Genomic DNA, 24,615 nt, shown 5'->3' with positions numbered 1-24,615 from the left:
AGCTGCATCAACCCAGCAAACTTCAAACTGCCATGAGTGCTTCATTACCAGATAAGCAAACTATTGAGATCTAATGTTTAAAATGAATGCAGTTTTACGGAGTACCACCTTTTCTGACGGCTTTTCATAGAATAGGAAAAGTGAGAAGGAATACAAAGATTCAAGAAGCCTGAGCTGGCAACTTCTGTGAGCTTTTGAGGATTTCACTACAGTTCAGATATGAACTGAATATGAAGAAGAAATGCAAGGCTCCAGTATAATTTTACGTGCACAAGAGGGTTGCAGTCTGTCACTGTGATATTAAAAACAGCCGTCTTTGTTTTCAGATACTGAAAATATATACTGAAAAATGGTAGCCATGTATGTGACCTATCAAGTAATTACACTGGTCAAGGGGCAGTCATTGGGAAATGTTAGATACATGGTTTCTCATCAAAATGAGGAATGTAAGACAAGGCATCCCTCTTGGCCTGAACTGTATCTTTTTCATTCATGTAAAACTAGCCTGCTCTCAGAGGGTTATTGGATGCCAGGTAGCTTTTCACAAGAACGTATTTTCTTGTTTCTGTAATTCCAGGTTTCAGAGCTCTCCCTTGAACCACAAGGAAAAGAATAGCAGAAGGTCAGACAAAAATGTCCAGCGTTCTCAGACAGCTATAATGGTAACCTGGCATGCCTGGTTTCCTATCTGGAATCATTGGTCAGATATTCCTCAGCAACCACAAAAATCCATGTGTTCCTTTGTTTCAAAGACTATGATGATGAAATAAGTTGGCTCTTTCATTGCTGTGTTTGACACATGCCTTCTTTAAAATACATGAGGTGAGAATTAGGTCATACATCAGGGTTGTCATGAACAGCTGAGACATACAACTCGGATCCGAGCATGAAAATGAAATCACTGACAAAATTCCCTTGCTTTTTGTATAGATATCACAATAGGTTACTTCAAGAGCTATAGTAATCCTTCTGAGCTGCACAGCCATGTCCATACTTACCAAAACGCTGAAAGACAGCATTTCCTTGAAAACAAGACCATGAAACAGTATCTTAATAACTCTAAAGAGTATTATCTAAAAAACAGCTGATGATTTGTCGAGACTGTTGGCTTGTTACTGCCAATGCAGGAGCACACTACCAGATAGAATATTCTGGCAAAGACTTACCTCATTGCTCTGAAACGCATTTTCCATTTCAGAGTGCTGTTTAAGATTAGCATATGGAACTCTAGAAATAAACCAGAATATTGATTATGCACATGTTAGTCTATTCACATTTAAGAAGACATTTTTACATTCCTGAAAGAAGACTACATGACTAAAATTCCAATTTGTAGTTTTTAAATTGGAAAAACATGATAAATTTTAGAAACAGAAATGTTGCATTCTCTAGAATACTGTCTTCTGGTTTACATTTAGGTGATGTACAGAAAACACTTAGTAATGAATTACAACATGACTCACTTCATGGACTTTTTAAACTGGTATATTTGGCTGGTGCCAAATCCAGCATACAATATCATACTGTAAATGAGAATTTAGGCTAGAAAGTATAACTAAATAGGTCAAGACACCACATTACAATAGATGCTTTAAATAAAGAGTGGTATACCTATACGTGCCATCTGAAAAACAGAACAGCTTATTCAGTTATGCCACCTCTGCACAGAACAGACATCTACAGACCATTTAAAACTTTCAGGAAAATGAAATAAGGACACACAAGAGTACTTGTTCATCTAACGTCAGCAAAGGTTTTGTACATGGAAGCCAAAATTCCTTCTTGGTTTTGGCTGGTAGAAGGAATAGTTGATAAACTGGCTGTCTTCTAAAACATTTTTGCGTGTTTGGCATTGAATATGTGCCTGTTTGGTGACTAGTATAACGAACACAAAGAATTACTGTGTTAGGGAGTTTCGTGAGATCTGTGCAATTTAAAGTACCATCCTGATGGCTTGAAAGTGATTTGGTAACATGGCCTAGGAGCTGCCAGTGATTATAAGACTGGTATTCCACTAACTTGGTAAAATCTGGTTTATTATTTTCACTTATAGGCTGTAGGCAAAGAATGAATTTAAGATTAGATAGCTTGCAATGTGTACTTCTGCAGTTGGACTGGCTCTCTTTATGTTCTATGGGCAGAAATAAAATAGATGAAATTCATATAGCTTGTTTCACACACTAGGATGTGATTGAAGTGTTTTTTTCTCTTCACTGACTATAAAAGGGAGCACAGAATGTCAAACTTGTAAGCAAGTACAGATAGATGATGGGGTACCACTCTTAGGTACATTTGTGCATTGTGATAAGAACTAATGTTCATGAACTACAACATCTCTGTGGGGATATGTAAAACAAGAGTTGTATCTGATTTAGTTCAGGTAGGACAAGGACCTTCACGATACACTTTTAAGGCTGTTGACATTCTAACAGACTAACTCAAAACAACATAAATGGGTCAGAGTTCACATGTTCTCACTGTCCTCACTTGTCATCAGCCATACATCCGCATAATACAGTACAGCAGCATAGAGCTATTAATCATGTGTTGCTTATAATGCACATTTTCCTTCCAGCACAGGTTGAATCCTACACCAGTACAATTGTTTCTGTGCTTAACCATTTCCAAATCATTATTAAGGTAACATAGTAAACCTGATCTGCACTAGTATATGGATTTCTTTGATCAACCTGCAATAGTTTTGCCTCATTGAGAAGACACCTGCAATCAATCTGATGTCCCAAGAAGGTTTAGATGAGAAGAGTGGTCTTTATCAATGTCCAACTTACTCATTCCCCATCCAATTGTTCTCCTGGATTTAGTTTTTCATAGTACACATGGACCTTGCTGATCACGCTTTGGATTGGCCCATTTCAGTGTGCTGCCAGTTTTCATATGTAGGCAAAATAGTAAGCTGTTCTAAGGTTGTAAAGTGTTATAGATGTTGTCTACATACAATCAGGAGTTCTGAATTAAACTGGCTAATGGTTCTGCACACTGAACCTTACCAATAAGCAATCACATGCTTGGTGAGATGTGACAATTGCTTAAGGAATTGCTTAAATCATGACCAACTTCACAGTAACTTGACATTCAGAGGTACACTTAACGCCCTCCTTAGTGAGAATATCGATTGCAAAATACATGTTATTTACATTAATATCATGGGAAGACCGTATCCAGAGCAGCAGTACAATCTAAAAGTTATACACACATTCATAACAAAGTCATTCAGTTATTTCTTTGTTTTAATGAATTTTTTAAACATTTGTATCATCAGACAAAACATTTAGGTCATGAGAAAATATTTATTTCCAACAGCATGGACTTTCAAAGTTAGTTCAAAGAAGACACATTCAATGCTATGATTTTTCCAATGCTGAGTCAGTTGAAATAGTGTATTGTAGTGCATATATTAACCAGTTACTTTAAGGAAATGCAAAAAGACATAGTGAAGTAGGAAGTGAGTACAAACATTCAAGGCAGTAAAAATGCAGAATACTGACACATGGCTGAAAAATGTACTTTTTGTTATGCTCTTTTAGTATCACACGAAACTAGCAACTCACTTTAAAACATTCTTTGTCAGCAACCATACTTCTGACCATATGAAAGTATTATATTTAATACAGTCTTTCAGCTGGAAGAGATATTAAGGTCTAACGCTCATATCAAATGCTTAAGATTTTGTTAGCTTTGTTTGTTATTTAAGATAGTTCCAAGGTACTGCATCAGTATCACATAGGTTTGTTTTCTTTTAAATTGATTTGCACAGAAACATGCGAATAGTAGTGCATGATGGTTTTATATATTTGATTATAATTGGATGTATTATTGATAGAGCACACCAAGCTTTTTTTGTTACATTTTATGCTGAACTGTTCCATTTCTACACCTAACAATTGCCATCTCAGTTCTCATGGCTTAGCATGTAAAGCCAGAAAGTGGAGAAAGTAAGAATGTCTTTAATTAGGACATATGTTAATGAAAATAATTCTTTTATAGATAGATATATCTACCTACACATAATTAAGATTACATGGTATTTTTATCAGCATGAAATGTAAAAAAAAAACTTCTCAAAAAACCCAAACTAGCAGGAAAATACAGTTTACTGGCTCAATACACTCTTAAACCAGTTTTGTATAAGGCTTCAGTTTTCCAGATGAATGGGACTAAGTTTTTAAGTAGCTCTGTATACATTTTAGTCATTATAACTGTTTTATGTCACAATATATTCTTAATAAAATAAAAACTCTTGTGTTGTAATTAAAGATAGCTAGTTACCTTCTAGACAAATATGACCTTTCAAAGAGTAGGCTGTGTCTAAATATAAGAATTAAGGTGCTTCCATATTTTTGCTTTCTTTCTTAAAAAGTACCACACATAAACAATTGCAATAGCTGCTTGAGGACATGCTGTTCTTTGGCTTTTACCATGTTTTTAATAGCATGTAATCCCCTGTTACAGAATTTTATATTCATTACTTACTTGATTTTGTAAAAATTGTGTTGTAAAACTTAATGGAACAAAATGTTGGGTGTATTTCCTTTGTCACAGCTACACTTTTTTTTCTCTTCCTTTCAGAATTTCCATTTGCATCAAGCAATAACTGCAAGCAACAATAAATTTAAAGCTAGATTTTTTGCACGTTGTAAACTGGGTAGGACCAGGAGTTACTGACAAAACCAGCTGGTCATGCAAGATTAGCAAATTCTCTGTATTCCTACGCACTGCCATCTAATCTGTCCTGTTTCCCCTGACACATACTAACACAATGAAGCTGGACAATGGTTCAACAGCAAGTGCATGTGATAGTTCTGGCAAGACTATTTTTGTTTTGAGTAAGCACATATTTTATCTGGGAGGGTCTAGAAAAGCAGGGCCTTTTTCTTCAGATCATTCCGCTTCCAAAGTGCCAGACGATCAAATTCCTCAATGCTCATTTTGAAGACTTCCTGGAACTCTTCAGGAGACAAATGCCTCTTGAAAATGAAAATACAAAAGGTATCATTAAACTCATCTCTGTGCAGGAATATTTCTTCCCTGTCTTAAGTTTTAAAACACCGCAAAATAATGCATAAGGATTTGCATTTAAATTCCCAAATTGGTTCTGGAAAAGACTGCATCAAAACCAAATACGCTCAGAGTAGCTGGGAAATGAAATTATTCATGGCAGTAATGACTTTTGAAAAAAATATAATCTTTTCAATACAGTTCCAACTGAGCAGAGCTATGGTTCTCAGGGGAAAAGATGTGTTTATACATGGTGCTTGATAACAGAGCACACTGAGGCAAATCTAAGTTATTCCAGGACTTTAAAGAGAATGATAACAATGTACTTTCAGAGTTGGATTTATTTTGCCTTGATCTTTAATGAGAGTGGTGGACACCACACTGGTCCACTAATAGTAGCCTTGTAATAGAGGAGAAAGCACACTGCTAAATTCTTAAATCCAAAAATGCGCTCAACCATAGGGACAGACTCATATGAGAAGTCCAAGCTGGATGAAGTTTTGTTGTTTTTTTTTCTTTTTAGATGCCAAGAACTACACTTTTATTTGAGGTTTTCATGGTTCATGTTTTTTTTTTAAAAAAAGAGAGAGAGAAAAGAGGAGAATACCAAAATAAAGAATTGGAAGGATGTAGGATAACAATTGCCTAACAATCATTTGTACACACAGAGGAATAGCAGAAAAGGTAAGTGTGTGAATAAGAAATGAATATCATACAAAATTCTTCTGATATTTGTGGACAAACTCTTGCTCAAGCATTTCAGTAGTACCAGTTATTGTTCTCTCTTTCTGACGTGAGAGCACACATCACCTAAAATGGCCAGAGTCAGTGCAATGAGAATTAAAAATTGCAATTTTTAAACATAGACTCTCCTCTTCCACAAAGATTTCTCTGGAACCTGGGACCAGCCCTGCAATTGCAATCTAACCCTCACATCCCCAGTGAGCTTTTGCCTTGCAGCTTCCCAGAAGCAGTTCTCCTTCCCAGCACATCCAGGCAGCTCCAGCCTGAGTACCTCAGCGCCTGTTGAAGTACCCTCTCATTCAAAAATTATGTCCTCCAAAGCTGCTAAGCACAAGAAATGCTTGGATATGCCTCACACAGCAGATCAGGCTCATCACACTATAGACAACTGTGTTATTTCAAGAGAAGGATATTAGACCTTTTCTTTAATCTTACTACCTTCTGGCTGCAGAACTTCCCAGGATGTGAGAAACCTGGGTTCAATGTCCTCATCACTTGGAGGAGGTTCAAAACCACCATCTAGTCCACGTTATTCATGTTATTCAGACACATGCTGGCAAGCTACCCAGAAGGGTCGTTTTAAAGGAGATATGTTCCTTGCAAACATGAATAATGCTATGAGCAAATGTTGAATGCAAGATGCTGAAGTCGGGAACACAGTACTCGCCAGGGGAAGTGGAGCCACTGCACAGACTGTTTTTATCAGTAATTCAAATAAGTTGCCTATCATTTGAAAGTGGATCCTAGCATTGTCTGGAAGAATGCGTGCTGCTATTAGCCAAAACTAAGGCATGCATCATGCTAATACACCCTGGTAATCCCACAGTGGTTTACCTGAGCAGAATGGATATAGCCCCATTGGCCCTACTTACAAAGCTTTTTTTTTTTTTTTTGGTAAATTTGAAAGCAAATTTTTACTTTCTCCTTATTACCAATGAGTTTATCTTTGCAATGTAAATTACTCCAGGAAAACTAATTAAATTGTTTGTAAGAAGTCGCTACATTTGACTAGTCATCTTGGGCTCTTGTAGTTTCTTGAAAAAGGACAGCCTTGGTCTTTTTTCCCTTGAGATTCCACAGATTCAGAACAATAGTGACTAAGACTTTGGAACTGAGCCTTCATTTCTCATTTGACCAATGACAGCAAACCACCATAAGCACTATGCATAGCATGGAACAAACACGCCATGCATATTTGGCAAAGGAGATCCTGTTTCGCATGGAAATGAGCAACATCTGACAATGTACTTTAGAAACAATATCTCACTGACATAATTTAATTCTACTGGGTCTGGAAAGAAAAAGTAACTTCTTTGTGCATTGATTCTTTTCCCCCTATATTTTCCTGGTAACCCAGTAGACAAATGTGAGCAAGCTTAACTTCAGCATGTCTGTAAATTGTGGGATTGAAAAAGAAGTATGGATGAGCAAAGCATGTCATATTTTGGTTTATCTTACTTTCTAGATTGTGGATAAGACTTGAAATGTGCTCTCACTCAGGAGAAAGCAGTGACAAACTCTAGTTCATACTCAAAGAGAAAATCAGAAAGCCTATACCCTGCAGGTAAATCCACTCTGCCTATGATCTAAAACCACAGGAAACTTAAAACTTTAAAATAAATATTTTCACTACTTTTTTCTTGAGGTAAATTACACCATGTCTTGCTAGAAGCTGCTGTGGTCTCATTAGATCCCTTTCAATACTGAAAGTCAATGTAGGGAGAGTCAGCAAGCCCTATGTCAGGCCTCGGACCTTTTCTTCAGGGTGCCAAATACTCGCTACATCTTAACCTTGCAACAAAGCCTGGAATCAATCTTAGTACAAGCTCTGCAATTCCTCCTTTCCTCTCCAAGGCCATACTTTGCCATTTATCATTTTACTTTGTCCTTGAGCATAGCGAGCTTTCAGTCCACATGCATCTATCCAAGCCAGTATGAATTAGATGTGTCTCTGCTCCTCTGCTTGCACCCAGATGACATCACCTTCATTCCTTTCATCCACTCATTTCCTAATAACACTGAAGTTTTGTTGTACACTGACACCATTTTTTTCCTCAAAGAAGCTCTTAGTTGGTGCTGCCTGTTCTAAAGCCGTTGAGATATAGTATCAGGAATGCATCAGCAAAGATTGAGATGGGGGAAGCACAAGCTCACTAATTTCCACCTCCTATTCCACTAGACAGTTTCTTTGCTTTTAATTCTCCTCCACATACTGTCCTTCATCTCAAGGACTAATAACCAGACTACAATATTAGCAAAGTTTCTTACTCCATCAATGCATTATCCACATGGAAAAATAATTCTAGTAGAAGGGAACACTTCCCCTTCGGTCTGAACCCTCTTTGAGGACACCAGTCTGTGCTCAGTGTAGCATAATTCCCACTGATTTTCTTGCATCTCAGAAACTTCAACCATTCCTTCCTTAAGCATAAGGGGCTCTAGTGCTGGGACTGACTCTAGAAGCAGCAACGATTACCGTGCTGTCTGCAAATTTTGGAATAAGTCTTGACCCCAGAAAGATGTCATCAAACTGGCAAAGCTTCAGATAAAAGTAACAAAAGTAATCATGGGTTGCAGAGTTTGATTTACGAGGAAAGACTAAAAGGACTAAGTATGTATAAGTTTAGCCAAATGATGACTAAGGGAAAGTATGGTAAAAGTCTACAAGTATTTGAAGGGTCCAAACACCATGGGAATAGGCCAGTGTCGGAAGTTTATGTTCATACTTTTCTTCCTATGTGTGATGTTAAATTTTGTCTGCACTATTGTTAGGACTTTCCTAAACCTTATAGCTTTAAGACCTAGAGCTCTTCCGAAACAAAGGCAGAGAAAATGACCACTAAGAACTCAGCTTAATTTATCTTTCTTCTCAGCAATTTGAATATTAATTTGTCTTAACTGAAGCGTTACCTTGTCTCATTAGTTAAACAAAAGAAGGGAAATTGAAAATCATGCATGGGGAACAGGGAGGATATTCACCTCGAGGTATGAGGGAAGATGTGTGTGTAAAGCTGCTTTACAAGGCCAAGAACATTTTTCTTTTAGGACTGGATCAGCTTAAAATATCCAGCTATGTTAACAGTGCATCATTGGGCCATTAAAGAAACGGCCAAACTTATTAGCAAAAGTAACATTCATTCTTTTTTTTTTTTTACTAGTGTTAGCCTTGTTTATATAGGAAATCTGGGTGTTTTACAGTGTGCTAGTAACTGATTCTTAATTCCCTTTGTGACAATTTGGCTGTATTTAGGCAGCCTACCTCAATCTACTCCTCTGCACTGCATCAGCAGTAAAACTGGACGCGTTGCCAACACAGAGGAGAGTGCAGAGGACTAGATTAAGGTCCCATTCTGCCCTCAGTCTGAACTGACTATTTAAGGAAGCTGAGTTTGGAAGCTGCATTGTGATGTTAACACGATGCTACCTGAAAACCTTGCTAAAAGATAAGGTAAAGAGTTTAAAGGCGGTTCTTCCCTAAAAAGACTGCTATACCAGAGCTCACAGCATCATATCACCAGCGTTTTGGATATATTTAAGCATGAAATTCCCAAACTAGAAAGGACAACTGCATCATATTTTTCTGATAAAATTGTATTAATCTGAGGCTTTTAAAGTCAATAGTGCTCAATCTTTTGCTGTGGATAGCATTTTGTGTCAGCTTGCATAGGAAATCAGAAAAACAGTGAAACTCAAGGTCAGCGAAGTGCTGAGGATCCACCAGATGTGTCCACGGGTCGCAGCAGTCTATTTGTATCAAAGAGGGGAGATCTCCAGAAGCACAGTCTCTCACCTGCACTGACAGTGTTTTGGATTAGAGATATGGGATCACAACCCTGGGATCCCACTTTGGGAAGGCCAAAGATGGCCTGCAGCTTGGGAATTGAATGACACTGCTTTAATTCCTCACCTAGATGTTACCTATAGAGAACAGCACTATGCAAAAAAGAGTAACAACACCTTGCACTAATTATGTAGCCAGCTCTCCCAAAACATACAAACACACAATGGAAGAATTAAACTGCAAATGTTTCTTATTAAGATGTACACAGCAAAGCAAGGGCTGAGCTAAACCTCTACTGCAACACAACCACTATAATGGAAAAACCTCACGCTCTATGAAACACAGTCATTAAAATGAGTAGTACAGATACGCACTCAGTTTTGGGTCTCTTAGAACAAAAGTAATTAATTTACATTCAAATACTTGCTGCAGTGTTATCTCAGAAAGAAGTGATGCTTTTCAACATAAATTAATGAAGCTTGCCTCTATTTTTCTGTGACCTGCTAAAAAGCCAGTAATCATTCTAGAGTTATAATGTTTATTTACTTCAATGAGATTTCCTTGAGTATATTTGTGCTTTGAATGAAATTTAGAGATGTTAAAAACTAATACTTAGGAACATGGCATTAGTGTGAATAAGTCACAAGAGGGAAAATTTGTAATTAACTTACAGCCATGCTGCAGTAAGCTGTGACTAGGTCATCCTGCACAAGCATGTTTATTCTGTGTCAGTAATTGGATGGGAGTCCTCATGTGAAAACCTGCTGAGGTAGGAAATTCAGCTGATACCATACTTCCTCATGAGTCAATACTGAACCACTGAACCAGCACGGTGGATGGCAGGAGGTGATGAGTTGAAGAAAAGGCAAATCAAAATCCTAATTCCTAGAGGTCATTTAAAACCTCAGGTTTGTTCCTCTTTTGCTTTTTGTTACTCTGTGTTCACAGGAAATAACAGCTGAATATTCCATTGCCTTTATTTGAATCCATAGTGAATCTTCCAGCTAGTCTCTCTCTGAAGCACTACTGTGCACTGTTTCATAAACTGTAATTCTGAGTAGTTGCCCACTTTCATTCATTTTTGTTCAGAGCACTTGTAACACTTCTGATCTCTGATCTACCCTTTCCAGCGTCTTCAAAATGCAAAATACTCAAACTAAACTGGGATTTACTGGGATAGGTTTATTCGCAGGTAAGCAAGCATTCATGTAAATAACCAAATCTTAGCTCTTTAGGGTAATATAGAGTCTTTGCCAGTGGGACAGTCTTTTTGTGTATTAAGATTTAGGATGCCAGAGGTACCTCAACATTTGGAACAATGATAGCCTCTTCCCTTCTCCAGCTTTAGTCCTTTCCCTTTGCCCTCCCTTCCCTCTTCCTGTGCCTCCCAAAATTAGTCCAAATACTACTTTTGGATGCCCAATCGTAATTCCCTGGAAGATTTTCTCTTCTATCTATTGCATTTTGAATACTCAAGGTTTGCACTCTCCACCCTTCTCTGTGGCACTGCTGCAGTGCCGCAGGTTTTTCAGAGGTTTCTTCTAACGCTACTGCATGGCTAATTACAAAGCTGTAATTAACCATGTGTCACGTTTTCCAGGAGAGAATGTTGCGCTCATCTGTGGAGTAATTAAGGTTCACACTCAATAAATATTTCAAACTATTAAGTAATTATGTGATAGGGAAGGGATAGTTAAAAACTGGCATGAGTTGCCATCTAATGAACTTCAAAAGGTATCAAAAGATAACTACAGCAGCTCCATTGACTAGAGGATGAACCAGCAGGTGCTGCAGTTGTGGTCATGCTAGATCAGGGCACTCACTCACAACACAGAACAGTTGGAGCACTTGTGCAACTAAGCCCTGGCAGGAAGTGTAGATCCCCCTCTCTCCTCTGCTTCCACAGAGCAATGTAGGTCCCCAAAAGGCTCCCAGGAAAAGTAAAATCATCGAATCACAGAACGATTTGGGTTGGAAAGGACCTTAAGATCATCCAGTTCCAACCCCCCTGCCGTGGGCAGGGACGCCTCACACTAGACCGTGTCACTCAAGGCTCTGTCCAGCCTGGCCTTGAACACTGCCAGCATTAAACTTCTCCTGTTTAAGTTTAGAATGTAGAGTAACAGAAGCAGAAGGAAAGGAGTCTGAAACCAGTGCTGATGTCACCCCAGACATCTATACAAGGCTCTTGGATCTGTGGCTATATCTCATTTAGTATTTTAGGGTATCATAAAACTTCACAGAGTAGCATTCCACTAAGCACTCCTATCACGTGGTACTGAAAATCCAGTGTCTTGTGAAATCACAAGGCACAAACAAAATACTCTGTTAGCAGCATTGTACAGGCAATATTTTCCCCAGCTGAGTCATCCATAAATATGCAAGAAACTGATAAGATACAAGTATTTCTCTAAGGGGTATCAATATAGTACCTACACAGTGGTACATGCAGAACATCTCTGAGAACAACCTGTGCCATCAGTCTGCCATTCAACCAAATAAGCCTTTTCATACTGACATGTAATCACCTTCAGTGGACTGCTGATAAAAATGTTAAATAATTAAGAAAAGAGTTCATAAATAAAAATATGAATTCCTAATAAATTATGAGAATATTAGAAGATTTTGAGTTTCAAAATTTTCATTAGATTAAGGCACAAAATACCTTATTCTTAAAGCAGATTTTCCAGTTTCCGTTAGTTTGGTCTCTAGTGCATCTGTAATATAAATGCTCCACATCTAATCTCTGTTTGGTTCCACAGCATTTCCACTCTCATAGGGATTAGCTTCCATACATATCACATCATTTATAATGCATATTTTCGTTTCATAATGGTTCCTTTCATAAGGGCTTTGAAAACTGATAGAGACATCCACCACTGATCATAATATAAGCACATGCCTAGAATAAGAAACACCACACAAATGTTTTTCAAGTTAAACAGTGTGAAGGTCCACTGAAGTCAGTGACCTGCACTCCTTCACTCCAGGTTACGAGCTTTGTCATGAAGAGAGCCCAGTACCTCAAATCAAGCCCCAGAATACAAACTACACTTCTCTGTGTTAAAACACAGAGCATGCCACTTGTTCCCCACCTGAGCTCTGGAGGAGGTAGGACACTCAACATTACTTGTATGAATGACATCTAGGAGCTGGGGCTGTTATAAATTCACACTCAGTTACTGGAAACCCGTCCTAAAATGTTTGCAGCCCAAGTGGCTAGAACCCAGGGTGACTGTTGAATAAAAACTAGTGGAAAAAATAACATCCCTCAAACAAATCCAGAGAAGCAGTTTCAGAAGGAAAAGCATGTTTGAATTAATGCGAGTGCTCTGTTCAAACAAGACCGCACCCACGTTTAAATCTCTCATTTCTGTTTACAAGAGGACAAGGTGGCAGATGAAGGTTTGCTACTTAACATTCCAGAATACTTTTTTCCTTAGCAATTGTTTCAATGTATCCTTGTTAAACAAAGAATGAACAGGCTCAAACAAAAGTGGAATCATTTACTTTCCGCTGCATTTGATAGGTATGAATGAATAATGCTTTTAGCTCTCTGACATTCAAAAGAAAAGGCTAAAGAAACGAAGATACATTAAGATAAGAAAATAAAAAATGAAAACACTAAAGGATGGTCTCCAAATGGAAGACTCTTGACTATGCTGGCTTTCAAAACTACCAGCCTGTGACCACAAAAGAAATCTTATACTCTGTGATAAATACTTCAGGAGGGGAAAGAAAACAAAAATCTATGCAGCTGGGCATGAACCATCAATCTGGATGTGCAAGCACTGAGCCATATTGCTGCGACTGAGCAACAGGCAAAGAATACCCAAACTAAGACAAAAGTATCAAGGGCTTGCTTTTAGGAGCTGAAGGCCTAAATCATAAAAGGTATTCAAGTATTTAGAAGAGCTATCAAGATTTTCAAAGGTGTCCATAACCTCAACTTCCTTAAGGAAAACAAAACAAAACCAAACCGTGTAGAACATTGGGAAACCAGCAGGTAAGGAATGTGTTAATGTGAACCATACAATGGTGATGTCTTAGGTCCTGGAAACTGAGGGCTTAAGTTGTCCAAAACAGGGAAGTTTGCTCCAGGGCACTTATACTTAAGCCCCTGCACAATAAAATGATCCTTTTTACAAAATGTTCCAAGATTATGGTCTTTTTCAAATGCAACAAGAGCACCAAGTAATCCTATTTTGTAATTATGTTAAGGCTTTGTCGTCACAGAATATACTAACCTAAGCAAATTAGGGATTTACAGAGGTCTTCAAAGCAGGACCAACTTCAAAATTAGACCAAGTTCCTCAAGGCCTTGTCCAGCTATGTGTTGTATGCCTCGGGGGATGAAGAATCCAGAGTCTCTTGGGCAACCTGTTCCAGTGCACTTCTCAGCCAATAAGGAACTTTTCCCTCATATCTAACTATAATTTCCCCTCCTGCAACTTGTGACTGCTGTCTCTTGGCCTTCCAGGGCCTAATTCTGAGAAGGCTATAACCCCTAAACTACAAAGGTGGGCTGCTGACTTATGTTCAGCTCTAACAGGACCATCAGGTACTTTTCTGCAGAGCTGTTCCCCACCTTGTGCTGATGAATGGCATTATTATGCCACCAGTGCAGGAATCTTCATCTGCCTCTGCTGAACTTCATGAAGTCCCTGTCAACCCATTCCTCCACTCTTGGCCAGGTCCCTCTGAATGAAGACTCTGCTCACCTGAGCATGAACTGCTGTTTCCCCAAATCTGTGTCATCTGCATATGCAGTGAGGGTGTAATTCCTCTTCTTCACCCATACTGTATAATCCAAAGTCCTTTGTTGTTCTGCAACAGTATCTGAATTAACTTGTTCTTCACCATTTCCCAAGAAAATAGCTCATGGCAATGCTGCTCCACTCATCTAACGTTAGAATAAACAACACTATGGCAGACAGAAACTTCTAAAAATGTTCCTGTGCCAAATCTTTATCTAGTGTAAATTCCTTGCATTTCCAAATAGCTTTAATACTAAATTAAGATCTAGGCTATTTACTCAATATCCAGAGTACCAGTAATGCATTTAAAAATCACCACATCGTTATTGTAACTAGTTCTCAATGCTACATGTATTAATTCACCTCTGGCATAAACATCTCCTGGGGCAGCAAGAGGAACTACCCCACTGCTGAGTTAGATGAGCAAACAAAAACACGTTTCCACACTTGGATATATGTGCTTTTGAAGAAAGAATTCCTACTATTTGAATGTATTTATTACCAGTTGAGCCTTCCTAATCTCTAGATACCTCTTGGGCTTAGAAAAATATGCGTTTTTACAAGAAAATATTTTTTATAATCCTTAAAATAAATTTCTTACACAACAAGTATAATCTAAAAAATACTCACAATGGGAGCAAAGTCAGAAAAACACTACCACCCATTACACCCCACCCTCCCGCAGTCCTTGACCATTAGCCAAGGCCTTCATCGCAGCCTCCCTTAATTTGACCCGAAGAGCTAATACCATTTACTTGAGTTCACTTTTCATGACAGGAACACTCAATATAGGAGTCTTCCCTTGGAAATGGGAATCAGAGACAAACAACACTGCCTTTTCCATGACATCTGTGCTGGATCATTCAAAGTTCGCAATAAATTCTGTTGCACAAGCAGGAGCCTGCTTCAAGTCAACTTGCAAGAGTTAAATAAACCTAATTCATGCACATTTAGTCGCCTTATTGCTTAAGTAGACCAGGGAATCAGAAACATCACATGTGAGTTACTCTAATCATACTGGACACTGTAAAACTGCTTTCAGGTTTGATAGTTGGTACAAAACATGACAGTTCTAGGTCTCTTTTCACTGACACCACCTGTACCTGTCCACAGACATCACACCCAGGAGCTTGTTCTGATTTGAAACAGTAGGAGCAAAACTGATCAGAATAATATTCAGAATATTAAAACATAGGGTTTTTTGTTTTGTTTTCATTTCCTAGGCAAATCACTCTACAGTCTGGATATTGGCTTAGCAGCGCTATCACTTTTACCCTTTCTGTAGTCATGATCCAGCCCTTTCGCAGGTGACATGGCTGTGCAAGATGGAAACAGATCAGCTGGCAAGCAAGTCTGCTCAGAGAGAGCACTTGCCTCCTAGAGATCCGTGAGCATCGAGTCATACTCTCAAGTGCATGTGAAAGGAGCTCTAGAAAACGTGATATCTAAACTTAGTACCTGTTTCTGGTATTCCCGGTGTTGCCTTAAAAGCTTAAAGACAGGAAGATATGCCATCTTACTAACAGATGGGGTGTGTGCGTTTCTAATCCTGGTATGTTCCTATGCTAAACTATAAACCCATGTCGTCATGGGGTCCCTGAGTCCTGGGTCTTGCCCAAGCCTGAAATCTGCTGAATGCACAAGTCAGCAACTAAGTTACAATCTTTTTCTTCTTCTGCCACAAGAGAAAATACTGATAAACTGCTTTTCTATGCAAAGCTACTTATTTCTAGCAATTCTGTAACGCAGAAGGAAGGGACGAGGAGGAGGGAAGAAGCCAGGAGGGAAGAGAACAGTTTGTGCCTGTCACTCAGCTCTGCATATGGTTCGAATGTGTAGATGAGCTGCTGCCTGTGTTTTTTCCAGTAGCTATAATCCTATTAGAACACTGCTTAGTTGTTTAAAAAACTACCAATCCCTAATAAACGTAGGATCATCTACAAAGGAGTCCTTCCTGCAGACACACATGTTTAACATAGTGCAGCGATCAGGGGGATCAGTGTGGTCCCCTTATCGCTTTTCTGGTGCAGGCTTGAAGCAGATCTTGTTTATTGTTCTTTTTTTTGCAAACCTCTGAGAGATCTTTGAAGTGGTTGGGCTTCTTGAGCCATCAGGTACCTGGTGAGATGCAGCCTGAGCATCTCTGGTGTTAAGCAAACAGTGATCCCAGCTGAGGACAGTGGATGAGTTACAGATCATGGCAGCCAGGACAGGCACAATCCATCCAAAGCAAACTATATGTTGCCTTAAAAAAGCAATTTGGAGCTGCATTTTTGACTCAGACTGGTCTGATGTGTTTAAACAAAAATTTTGTCCTTTAGTACAGACACACGCACAAATATATGTAAAAAGGATCCTTTATAGAATGTGTCCAGATGAGTATTCCTCCAACTCCCTGCTCCTTTTTCTGGACTCATGGTTTTTATTATTGCTATCATGACTTGCTATACCCCAGGCTTAAAACAGCACATGTTTCAGGCTAGTTTTTCCTCTCAATCAAATCAATACCACTTGCTGGGTAATCAAGCAACAAGCACTCTGAAGTGTTTAAGAACATAACACCTTTTCGAAAATATACTACATGTATAAAAATTTGGTAAATTATCTTCTTAAAATGAGGAACTTTTTGCTACTTCATAGTTTTGCTTTTTTTTTACTTTCAGATTAAAAGTTCTTTCTTCTTTTCTTGTCACATTATCAAGTTAAAAATACAGTAAGTTTATTTAAATATATATCTTCCCAAAAGTCCAGTAGTGTTAGCACATAATTTTCACTGAACTATCTCTTCTTGACTGTAATTCACACAAAGATATGTTAGTTTAATAATTTAGGCGAGTCTTTATTCAGTCCTGTCATTACTCAGTCAAAAAAAAATCAACCTCATGAATTTTGCCATTGATTTTGAATCAACTTCAGGATTTGGCCTTTGGAAACTGATCTTTCTTTATGATAAAGCATAATGGCATTTCTTCAGCTTATACTACAACTGTTTGAGAGAGGGGGATGCTATAGCAAATCTGTGGATCACATAGCCAAAACAGAGGCTGAATAAGACAGTGGACCAGAAACACAGGTCCATGTATTTGCAAGATAAATGGAGGTTTTTTTGTAATACTCATGTTATTTTAGGATGATGATTTTATAGAAATTAAAACCCCAAGTTTTCACTCATCCCATTCCAACTTTCAATATCTTGTATAATCATCTAAAACTAATGGAATCTTTGTAAAACACCATGTGAACAGACACTCACCAGGTTTTTGGCTATTCTTTTTTAGGTAAATTGTCTACATACTAGTGTTTTTAAATAAAATATATAATGTTATTCCTCTCTTCTCTCTTCTTTCATTGCTATTACTTGGGCACAGGAGTACCTACGATGGCAAACAGACAGGACAAAGACTCTCAAAGCCATCAAGCAAGTATCATTCCTACCTCCAGCCTGGTCCTGTCCACATCCTTGGGCAATTTCACACGAACTCGGTTTGTTACGATAAGTGTTTCATAAGGATAAATCTGTTAAAAAGACAAGAGCATATGAACTCCAGCCATATCCAATCCTGATGTGTGGAAATGACAGTGGGGGGAACTTACTAATTTAAACGGTACATTCCTGCATCCCAATTTGACAAGTATTTCACTGAGACAAAATTAATAAAATAAAATAATATAAAAATAAAATAAATAAAATAAAATAAAATAAAATAAAATAAAATAAAATAAAGGAACACATGTAACCTTGCTAGGAAGTGCTGAATCTGATTGTTCTTCCAGTGGTGGAAAAGCCCTTCTTACCTTGTATTCTGCAAGAGAATGAGAACAGGTTCATAGTTTAGAATTTATGAGCTTCTTTTGAACACTGCAATTAAAATTTAGGTACATCAGCAATCTGCTTTACTAATACATTTCTCCCTTTTCAATAGTTGTTGGATAACTTCATGCCTAGTAAGCATTTGACCCCTGTGTTCTGAATGCCTATTGCTGAAGCAATAGTTCTTGTCTTTGAAATCAAAGCCTTATTACAGAAAATCCATCTCCCAATGCTATTGAGTTACACAGTATGTCTGGCAAAATTGGGAATTTCTATTTACAGGGGACTTGTGAAGTGTTAAGTCAATCTGTCACCCAAAAGTCCTGCCCTTATTGCTCTTTAATGAAAACAGTTAAAATATTTGCATTATTAATGACATGCCAGTTTGGGAACATATATGAAAACCATTGAGTAAATAAAATATTCCAAGATGCCAATGTACTGCACTTTGCCTGACTTCATTTTTCTTCATGATAGTGAAGAAAAGATGATTTGGGGGTGTGGGGACAATGACTCCTGGATCTAAACGAGTACAAGAGTATTCTAATAAGATCAGTATATGACTATGTATGATACGACTACCACAAGCTCATCTCTTTACAATGGTGATTAAATGCAATAAGGATAGCCAATATTTTCATAGACATTTTTATGGTCTGAAATGAAATCAGAGATAAGTCTATTTTTAAAAATCTTTACCTCTAACTATTGAAACACAGAGACAAAGAATTGTGTCAACACAAAGGCATAAAGTGAAGCACTAGAGTAAGATTTTTAAAATGAGTTTAAGTGTCTTGGAAGCAAAATCCTACTTTTCCCCATTAGCAGATACATGTTCCTAAATTGCCCAGCTCTATTGAAAATTCCAACCCAAGTTTCATATTAAGTTCACAGTCCATTTAAACTGTAATAAAAGAAATGAATGCAAAGGAATTCTGCTTTTTGAATTCTGTACATTGTAACCACACTGTAGCACAAACAAGAAGCAGGGTAGACATATTTTTTTAAATTAGATATCTCTTGAAGAGGGGAGTGATTGTCTCAGAATTCCTCTTTACAAGACCACCATCACAGGGGCTGTCGCCACATATTGAGGATAATGGGATTGATTCAGCACGGTTGCACCACTTGATGGCGCAAAACCTCAGTCAGGCATTTATGTTTGGTTAGATAAAAGGAAGATTCTCTGTGATAAACATGATATTGAGCTGGGTCTCTGTCTTGTCATTATTACAATCTCAGAATAGAATTCTTCATAGCAATATGTTAAAAAGCATCCTCAAAGGAAGAAAACAAGAAGTGAAGTGGAAATGATATCGCAATGTACCTTTCATGCCCCAGCTCGCCTCCTGGTCCGTTTCGTATTGGCCCATATTTTCAGGCTAGAAGAGAAAGAAAGAAGCAGTGTAGCAGCAAAACACACAAAACCACTCTGCACATCGTTGAAAGGAAAGAAAACCAGCTGGTACCACACAATCAAAATACTTATCCTTGTGAAAGAGAAAGAATCAAGTCTCATTCAAACTCTGCTTAATTGTTCCTGTAAATTAAGACTGAAATTGTCACATGCCTTTCTCTGTGATGCAGATGTCTTGCTGCCATCATCACAAACCACTTATGCTGCAGTGAAGCTTGTCTCATTCTCCAGTCTGCCTCACACTGCTGATGCCACTAAGACCAGGGAGAACTGCATGCACGTGCTACAGCTTTGAGTGACCCACTGTCTTTTTTCTTGCTGGCTAATGCTATGGTGGAAAAACACTATAGGAGAGCAGAAAAGCACTATTATATGATTTTTTTCCCTGAGTGTCATTTTTGCCTATTAGGATATCACTGGTGTGCACAGGTATGCTCGCAATAACCTGCAAGGCTCCTTACTGTTTGGTTTTGGTTTATTTTGTTATGCAGCACTGGGCTGGCTGATTAAAAAATGACAAACCACAAAAGCTGGTATGAACCTGCAATCCAAACAGGGGACATCCATTCTGAAGAAAATTTTGGCCTCAAGGATTTGACCATGATCAACCTTTTTAACTTTCCTAGTTTTCGGCTGAGGTGGGATGCTTAGGCGGGGCAAATGCTGCCATCTGCTGCCTTCATATTATATTGCATGGCATCAAACAATTACGGCCAACTCCACTACTGACGGAGCTTACTTTGGTCTCATCTATTAGAAGCCTCCTGATGGTTTCGGTGCCTCCCAAGCGCTGTGGCTGGGTGCAAGTCAGTCCCTCACTCACGTCATGTTACTGGGAGCTGTTATGCTGAAAAGTCAGTAAAACACTCTTCATTAGGGTCAGGTTTACCTAGACCCTTCCAAATTCCTAAATCACATTTGATCAAGTGGCAGTGCCATGGGTTCCTTAAGAGAGGAATTCAAGCAATCAGGTACTGAAGCAATGAAGAAACAATTAGCCTTGTAATATTCACTCAAAGGGATGGACATTTCAGCAGCTACTGAAAAATACATTTAGCAACTCTCTGACAGCTGCTTTCTCATAGCTCCTTCCAACAACCTGCAGTTTGACTCTTACAACTGGGGAACTTTAATCCTGCTCATGTACTTTTACAGCTTTCACATCTTCCTTTAGAGAAAGGAGGGAATTTGAACGAAGTCCTGTTGATGCGATTTAGACACAAATCAATCTTCAAAATGTAAGTGCACACGCATCTATGTACAGATAGCTTATCACTATTAACCATAATGGGTTTGTACTTAAAATATATATATGCCATGAACTGAGAACTCACAATGCCAGACTCCACAGAGACTGCAGTGTCAAAGATGCCTTTTTCCTAAAGATATACAAAAACTATAAAAAAGGATTAGAAAAAGAATGCCTAGTTTGATTGGATCATAATTTTGTTACATATTTTGCTTTCTAGATTGCTGTCTGCCATTTTCTTTATATTGCTCTCTCAGTGCCTTAAAATATGACAACTCTGTGTGTACATACATACATATGCACACACATGCATACCAGAAGGTTTAAGAAATGCAAGTGGGCTGCTCCACCTTTGTTCTAAGATAATTTCTTGCCTAATTATAGGCCTAGCCCTTTCTATCATTAATTCAAGCTATACTGGGATCTATTAATATGTGCAGCCTGTATGTTTTGGACCTTTGTTTTGGGAGGAGAATCAAGATTCCTAATGCTCATGATGGACACAATTAAAAGGAGAAGCCTCAGTCTGTCCTACTCTTGCAGACAGACAAGGGTATGAGAATCTGTCAGACAGGGCTGGCAGCCAAAACACCTTTGAAGTGTAGATTTTCAACTAGTCACTAGGCTGCCTACTTATGATACACTACTGCCTGAAGAATGCATTTAAATGTATACCTACCTGATGTAAGCCATTCTTTCCATAGCCAGGTAGAGAAGCAGATTTAGCATATGGAAATCCTGTGAAAGATAAAACACACAACTATATTTTTTGCAAGTGTTTTATAGCCTACTAAGCCACTGAATTCAAGAAAACATCCAGAAACAGCAATTATAAGATCAAAAAGTACATTCTATTAACAGGGTGAAATATTACTGAGTAATGCTCATCTTTTCTCCATATTTAATGAACATGAAACATGTGTAACAATGTCTATAAATAACAGCATGCCAGGATGCACTCACCTTACTGGGCAGTACATGAAGAGAGTTGTGGGACTCATTTTATGGTAGCCTTATGCAGCTATGTGATGCAAAGAAGATTTGAAAGCTTGTGTAATCTTTTCCCTCTAATTTGGTATTAAAACATAATTTGAAAATAGGATTAAAAGTACCATCATTTTAGAGTTACATCACTTTTGATCGTGATGTACGTGGTCTGTTTTTGTTTCTTAAAAAAGAAGGGTTGGTATCCTAGCACTTTAAAAAATCCACAAAATTATTTCATTTTTGTTTTCTTTAAAATTTATTCTACTGTTTCAAGTAGGAAAAGGCATTTGTGAAGATATGAAAATGGATAAAGTGAATCAGTGAGAGTACACACACTCTAGAGAATGCAAGTTTTAAGACAGACAAGATTGACAAAGTGGTGTTACCATGAACAAACTGGATGTAATATGGTGTCGAAACTGTGTGCAGTCACTATGAAACAACTGAAGAGCCTTACTTTTAATATTGAGAATCTAATATGAGATTTTGGAAATATCTTTTGTCAGTGAAAGGACAAAAGTGTTTCATATTAGCTTTTAGCTAATAAAAATAATGCTGTATGCAAGCCAAATCAGTTTAAATTAAACAGAAGATGAACAAACACGTGTGTGATAAAGATTCTTGATTCCAGGAGAGGATATCTTGATAAACTGATGCAAAGAGTGACAGAAGTCAGTTAGCTCAAAGAACCGAATGCACAAAACTTCTTTCTGTCAAAAGTGTTACCAATCTGTGTCCAAAGGGGAATGCAGGAAAGGAATCCAGACCCCACTGGATTAATACATACCCTAAGGAGATTATTAGGAATAAGCATACAGAAAGAAAAAACAAAAGATGGATCAGCAAAGAGCTCACAATGTGCTGAGATAAAGTAAGAACTGCCAGAAGTCAAGCTAACTTAAGCACTGAAAATTATATTAAAACAAATAGCAAAAGGTTTTCCAGCTATCAAAATAAAAAGAGAACAAGGGAAGAAGAAATGGGACTACTGGGAGTTACACTATGTCAGTACACAGCAGAGGTGAAAGGCAACCTAGGTACAGCTCCAACACTGAAAGAGTATTTCACCTTTGTTTTAAGGAACAAAAGGTAGAGTACTGAGTAGGAAGAGGGGGAAGCTAATGGAGGAAGGGTACACCAATGAATCACAGTTGTGATGGAAATATAATTCAAAGCACTTCATTGTACTTAAACAGAGAGCGATAAGCTCACACTGAATTGTAAACCCAATACCTGTTGCCACTGGAGAACTGCAACTATAGTTTTTATATTTAAAAAGGGAAAAAAGGTAATAAGGAGCTAATAGTTTGCTCCCAACAGAAAACTTAAGTAAAGACTAAATAAAAACATTGAAGTAAACAGAAAATCAATTATATCCACATAGTTTTTAATTGGTTTGACATAAGTTAAAGACACATCGACAGACTTTGGGGCAGCTTTCTTTAAGAGAAATAACTTTTGCACATCATGCACTTTATCAGATCTCATTTGATGTCATTACAGTGTTTGGTATTTGACTGCACACGGAATTAAACACAAATCTGGAGCATATGGAGTTTATCAGAAGAATTGTAGGGTAAGTAAGGAAATAATGAAATTAAAAGAAATGGGTAGTGAGAACTCAGCAGAGCTGACAGAGAAGTGTCAGCATGGACTGGTGTTGAGTTAAAATTACCTCATGTTTTAGCTAATAACCGGGACACCAAAAATAGTAATGGGCTAATAAACTTTCCTGTCTATACAGAGTTACAAAGCACTGAGGCAGGAGGAGGATTGCGATATCATAAAGAACTGGGATAACCTTGAATATTAATGTAATAGAAATGGGTAAGATTTAATAATCCACAGGAAAAGTCATGCACTTGGGGACTAATAAATATCCCAAACTTTTACAGTTTAAGCTGAGAGCTCATAATTTGGAAATGATGGTGAAGGATACAAGCTTAGATATCACAAAATGACTCACAAGCTCGATAACAAGATGACCTTGAGTTGCTAATACAAGCGTTAAAAAAAAAGCAAAAGTTTGAAATGTCTGTCCTGATACATCACAGATATGGAAAAGACAGTATTTTCAGGCAGTGACAGTTGATCCTGGAGGAATCCTTGTGCTGTTCTTGTTCATCTGTGTTCAAGTGGGCCAAATAAAGTCCACCAGGCCACTGGCCTATAGGATAACTGGGGCAATGAAAGCTCATCACAGGAAAGGAAGTTTGATAAACTTATTTAAGCTACTAAAATGAAAATGATCTATAAATCAAGGGTTTCTTTAGAAATGTAATCAATCACTAGCCTTGCAGGGGATTTCCACATCTGATACACGGACATAGGGATGACTACTTAAATAGATAGATCACTTGGCTACTCCAATCTGGAAACTAAGAAACTTATCATTGCCTGTTATTTGAATGGCACTGACACCACAGGGAAAAGAGTATAACAGTGTGAGGTAGAATAAATGTATGTGCAACAGAATCCCTGCTCCTGCCTGGAAGAAGATGCTGGTGTTGAACACCAGTGCAGAGTTCGATTTCTTGGCTTCTTGTCTACAGAGAAGATGGGTGAGACAGTTTTGCTCTAAAATGCACCAAGGTAAAGCCCAGTTTGAAAGCAAGCGGGGCTCACTCCAGCAGGTTGCAGCTGAGGAGCTGCCTCCAGGCTGCCAGAGCTGAACCACTGCTGCAGGCACAAGAGACCTCGTGTGGCCGGCTGGAAGAAACCCAAGAGGGGAATAAAGCTGAAGTAGCCCAAAAGAAGCTGGCAAGACCCACCGACTCCAGTGAGAACTGTATTTCACTCAGCTTCTGTTTCCCATGAACTTCGTTACAAAGTTAAACACTTTTTATTTTGCTG

General features: G+C 38.1%; 1 protein-coding gene across 16 annotated transcripts in view; it reads right to left on the bottom strand.

Annotated features, from left to right (window-relative positions):
* Positions 1–3,230: 3,230 nt before the first annotated feature.
* The window catches only part of ABLIM2 (actin binding LIM protein family member 2), a 134,833-nt gene continuing 113,448 nt past the window's right edge, over positions 3,231–24,615 (bottom strand). For all 16 annotated transcript variants that reach the window (XM_057426721.1, XM_057426723.1, XM_057426725.1 and 13 more), the window contains 5 exons: positions 21,455–21,513; positions 19,437–19,491; positions 18,037–18,101; positions 17,734–17,814; positions 3,231–4,985 (listed from right to left, as the gene is read on the bottom strand). In XM_057426721.1, coding sequence (XP_057282704.1) covers positions 4,872–4,985; positions 17,734–17,814; positions 18,037–18,101; positions 19,437–19,491; positions 21,455–21,513 — 374 coding nt within the window. In that variant the 3' untranslated portion in view covers positions 3,231–4,871. The remainder of the gene's footprint in view (positions 4,986–17,733; positions 17,815–18,036; positions 18,102–19,436; positions 19,492–21,454; positions 21,514–24,615) is intronic.

Source organism: Pezoporus wallicus, unplaced genomic scaffold, assembly GCF_028554395.1.
Source record: "Pezoporus wallicus isolate ANWC-B61680 ecotype Strahan unplaced genomic scaffold, APGP_CSIRO_Pwel_v1 scaffold_13239, whole genome shotgun sequence".
Lineage (NCBI taxonomy): Eukaryota > Metazoa > Chordata > Aves > Psittaciformes > Psittacidae > Pezoporus > Pezoporus wallicus.
This window is presented reverse-complemented; position numbering and strand designations above follow the sequence as displayed.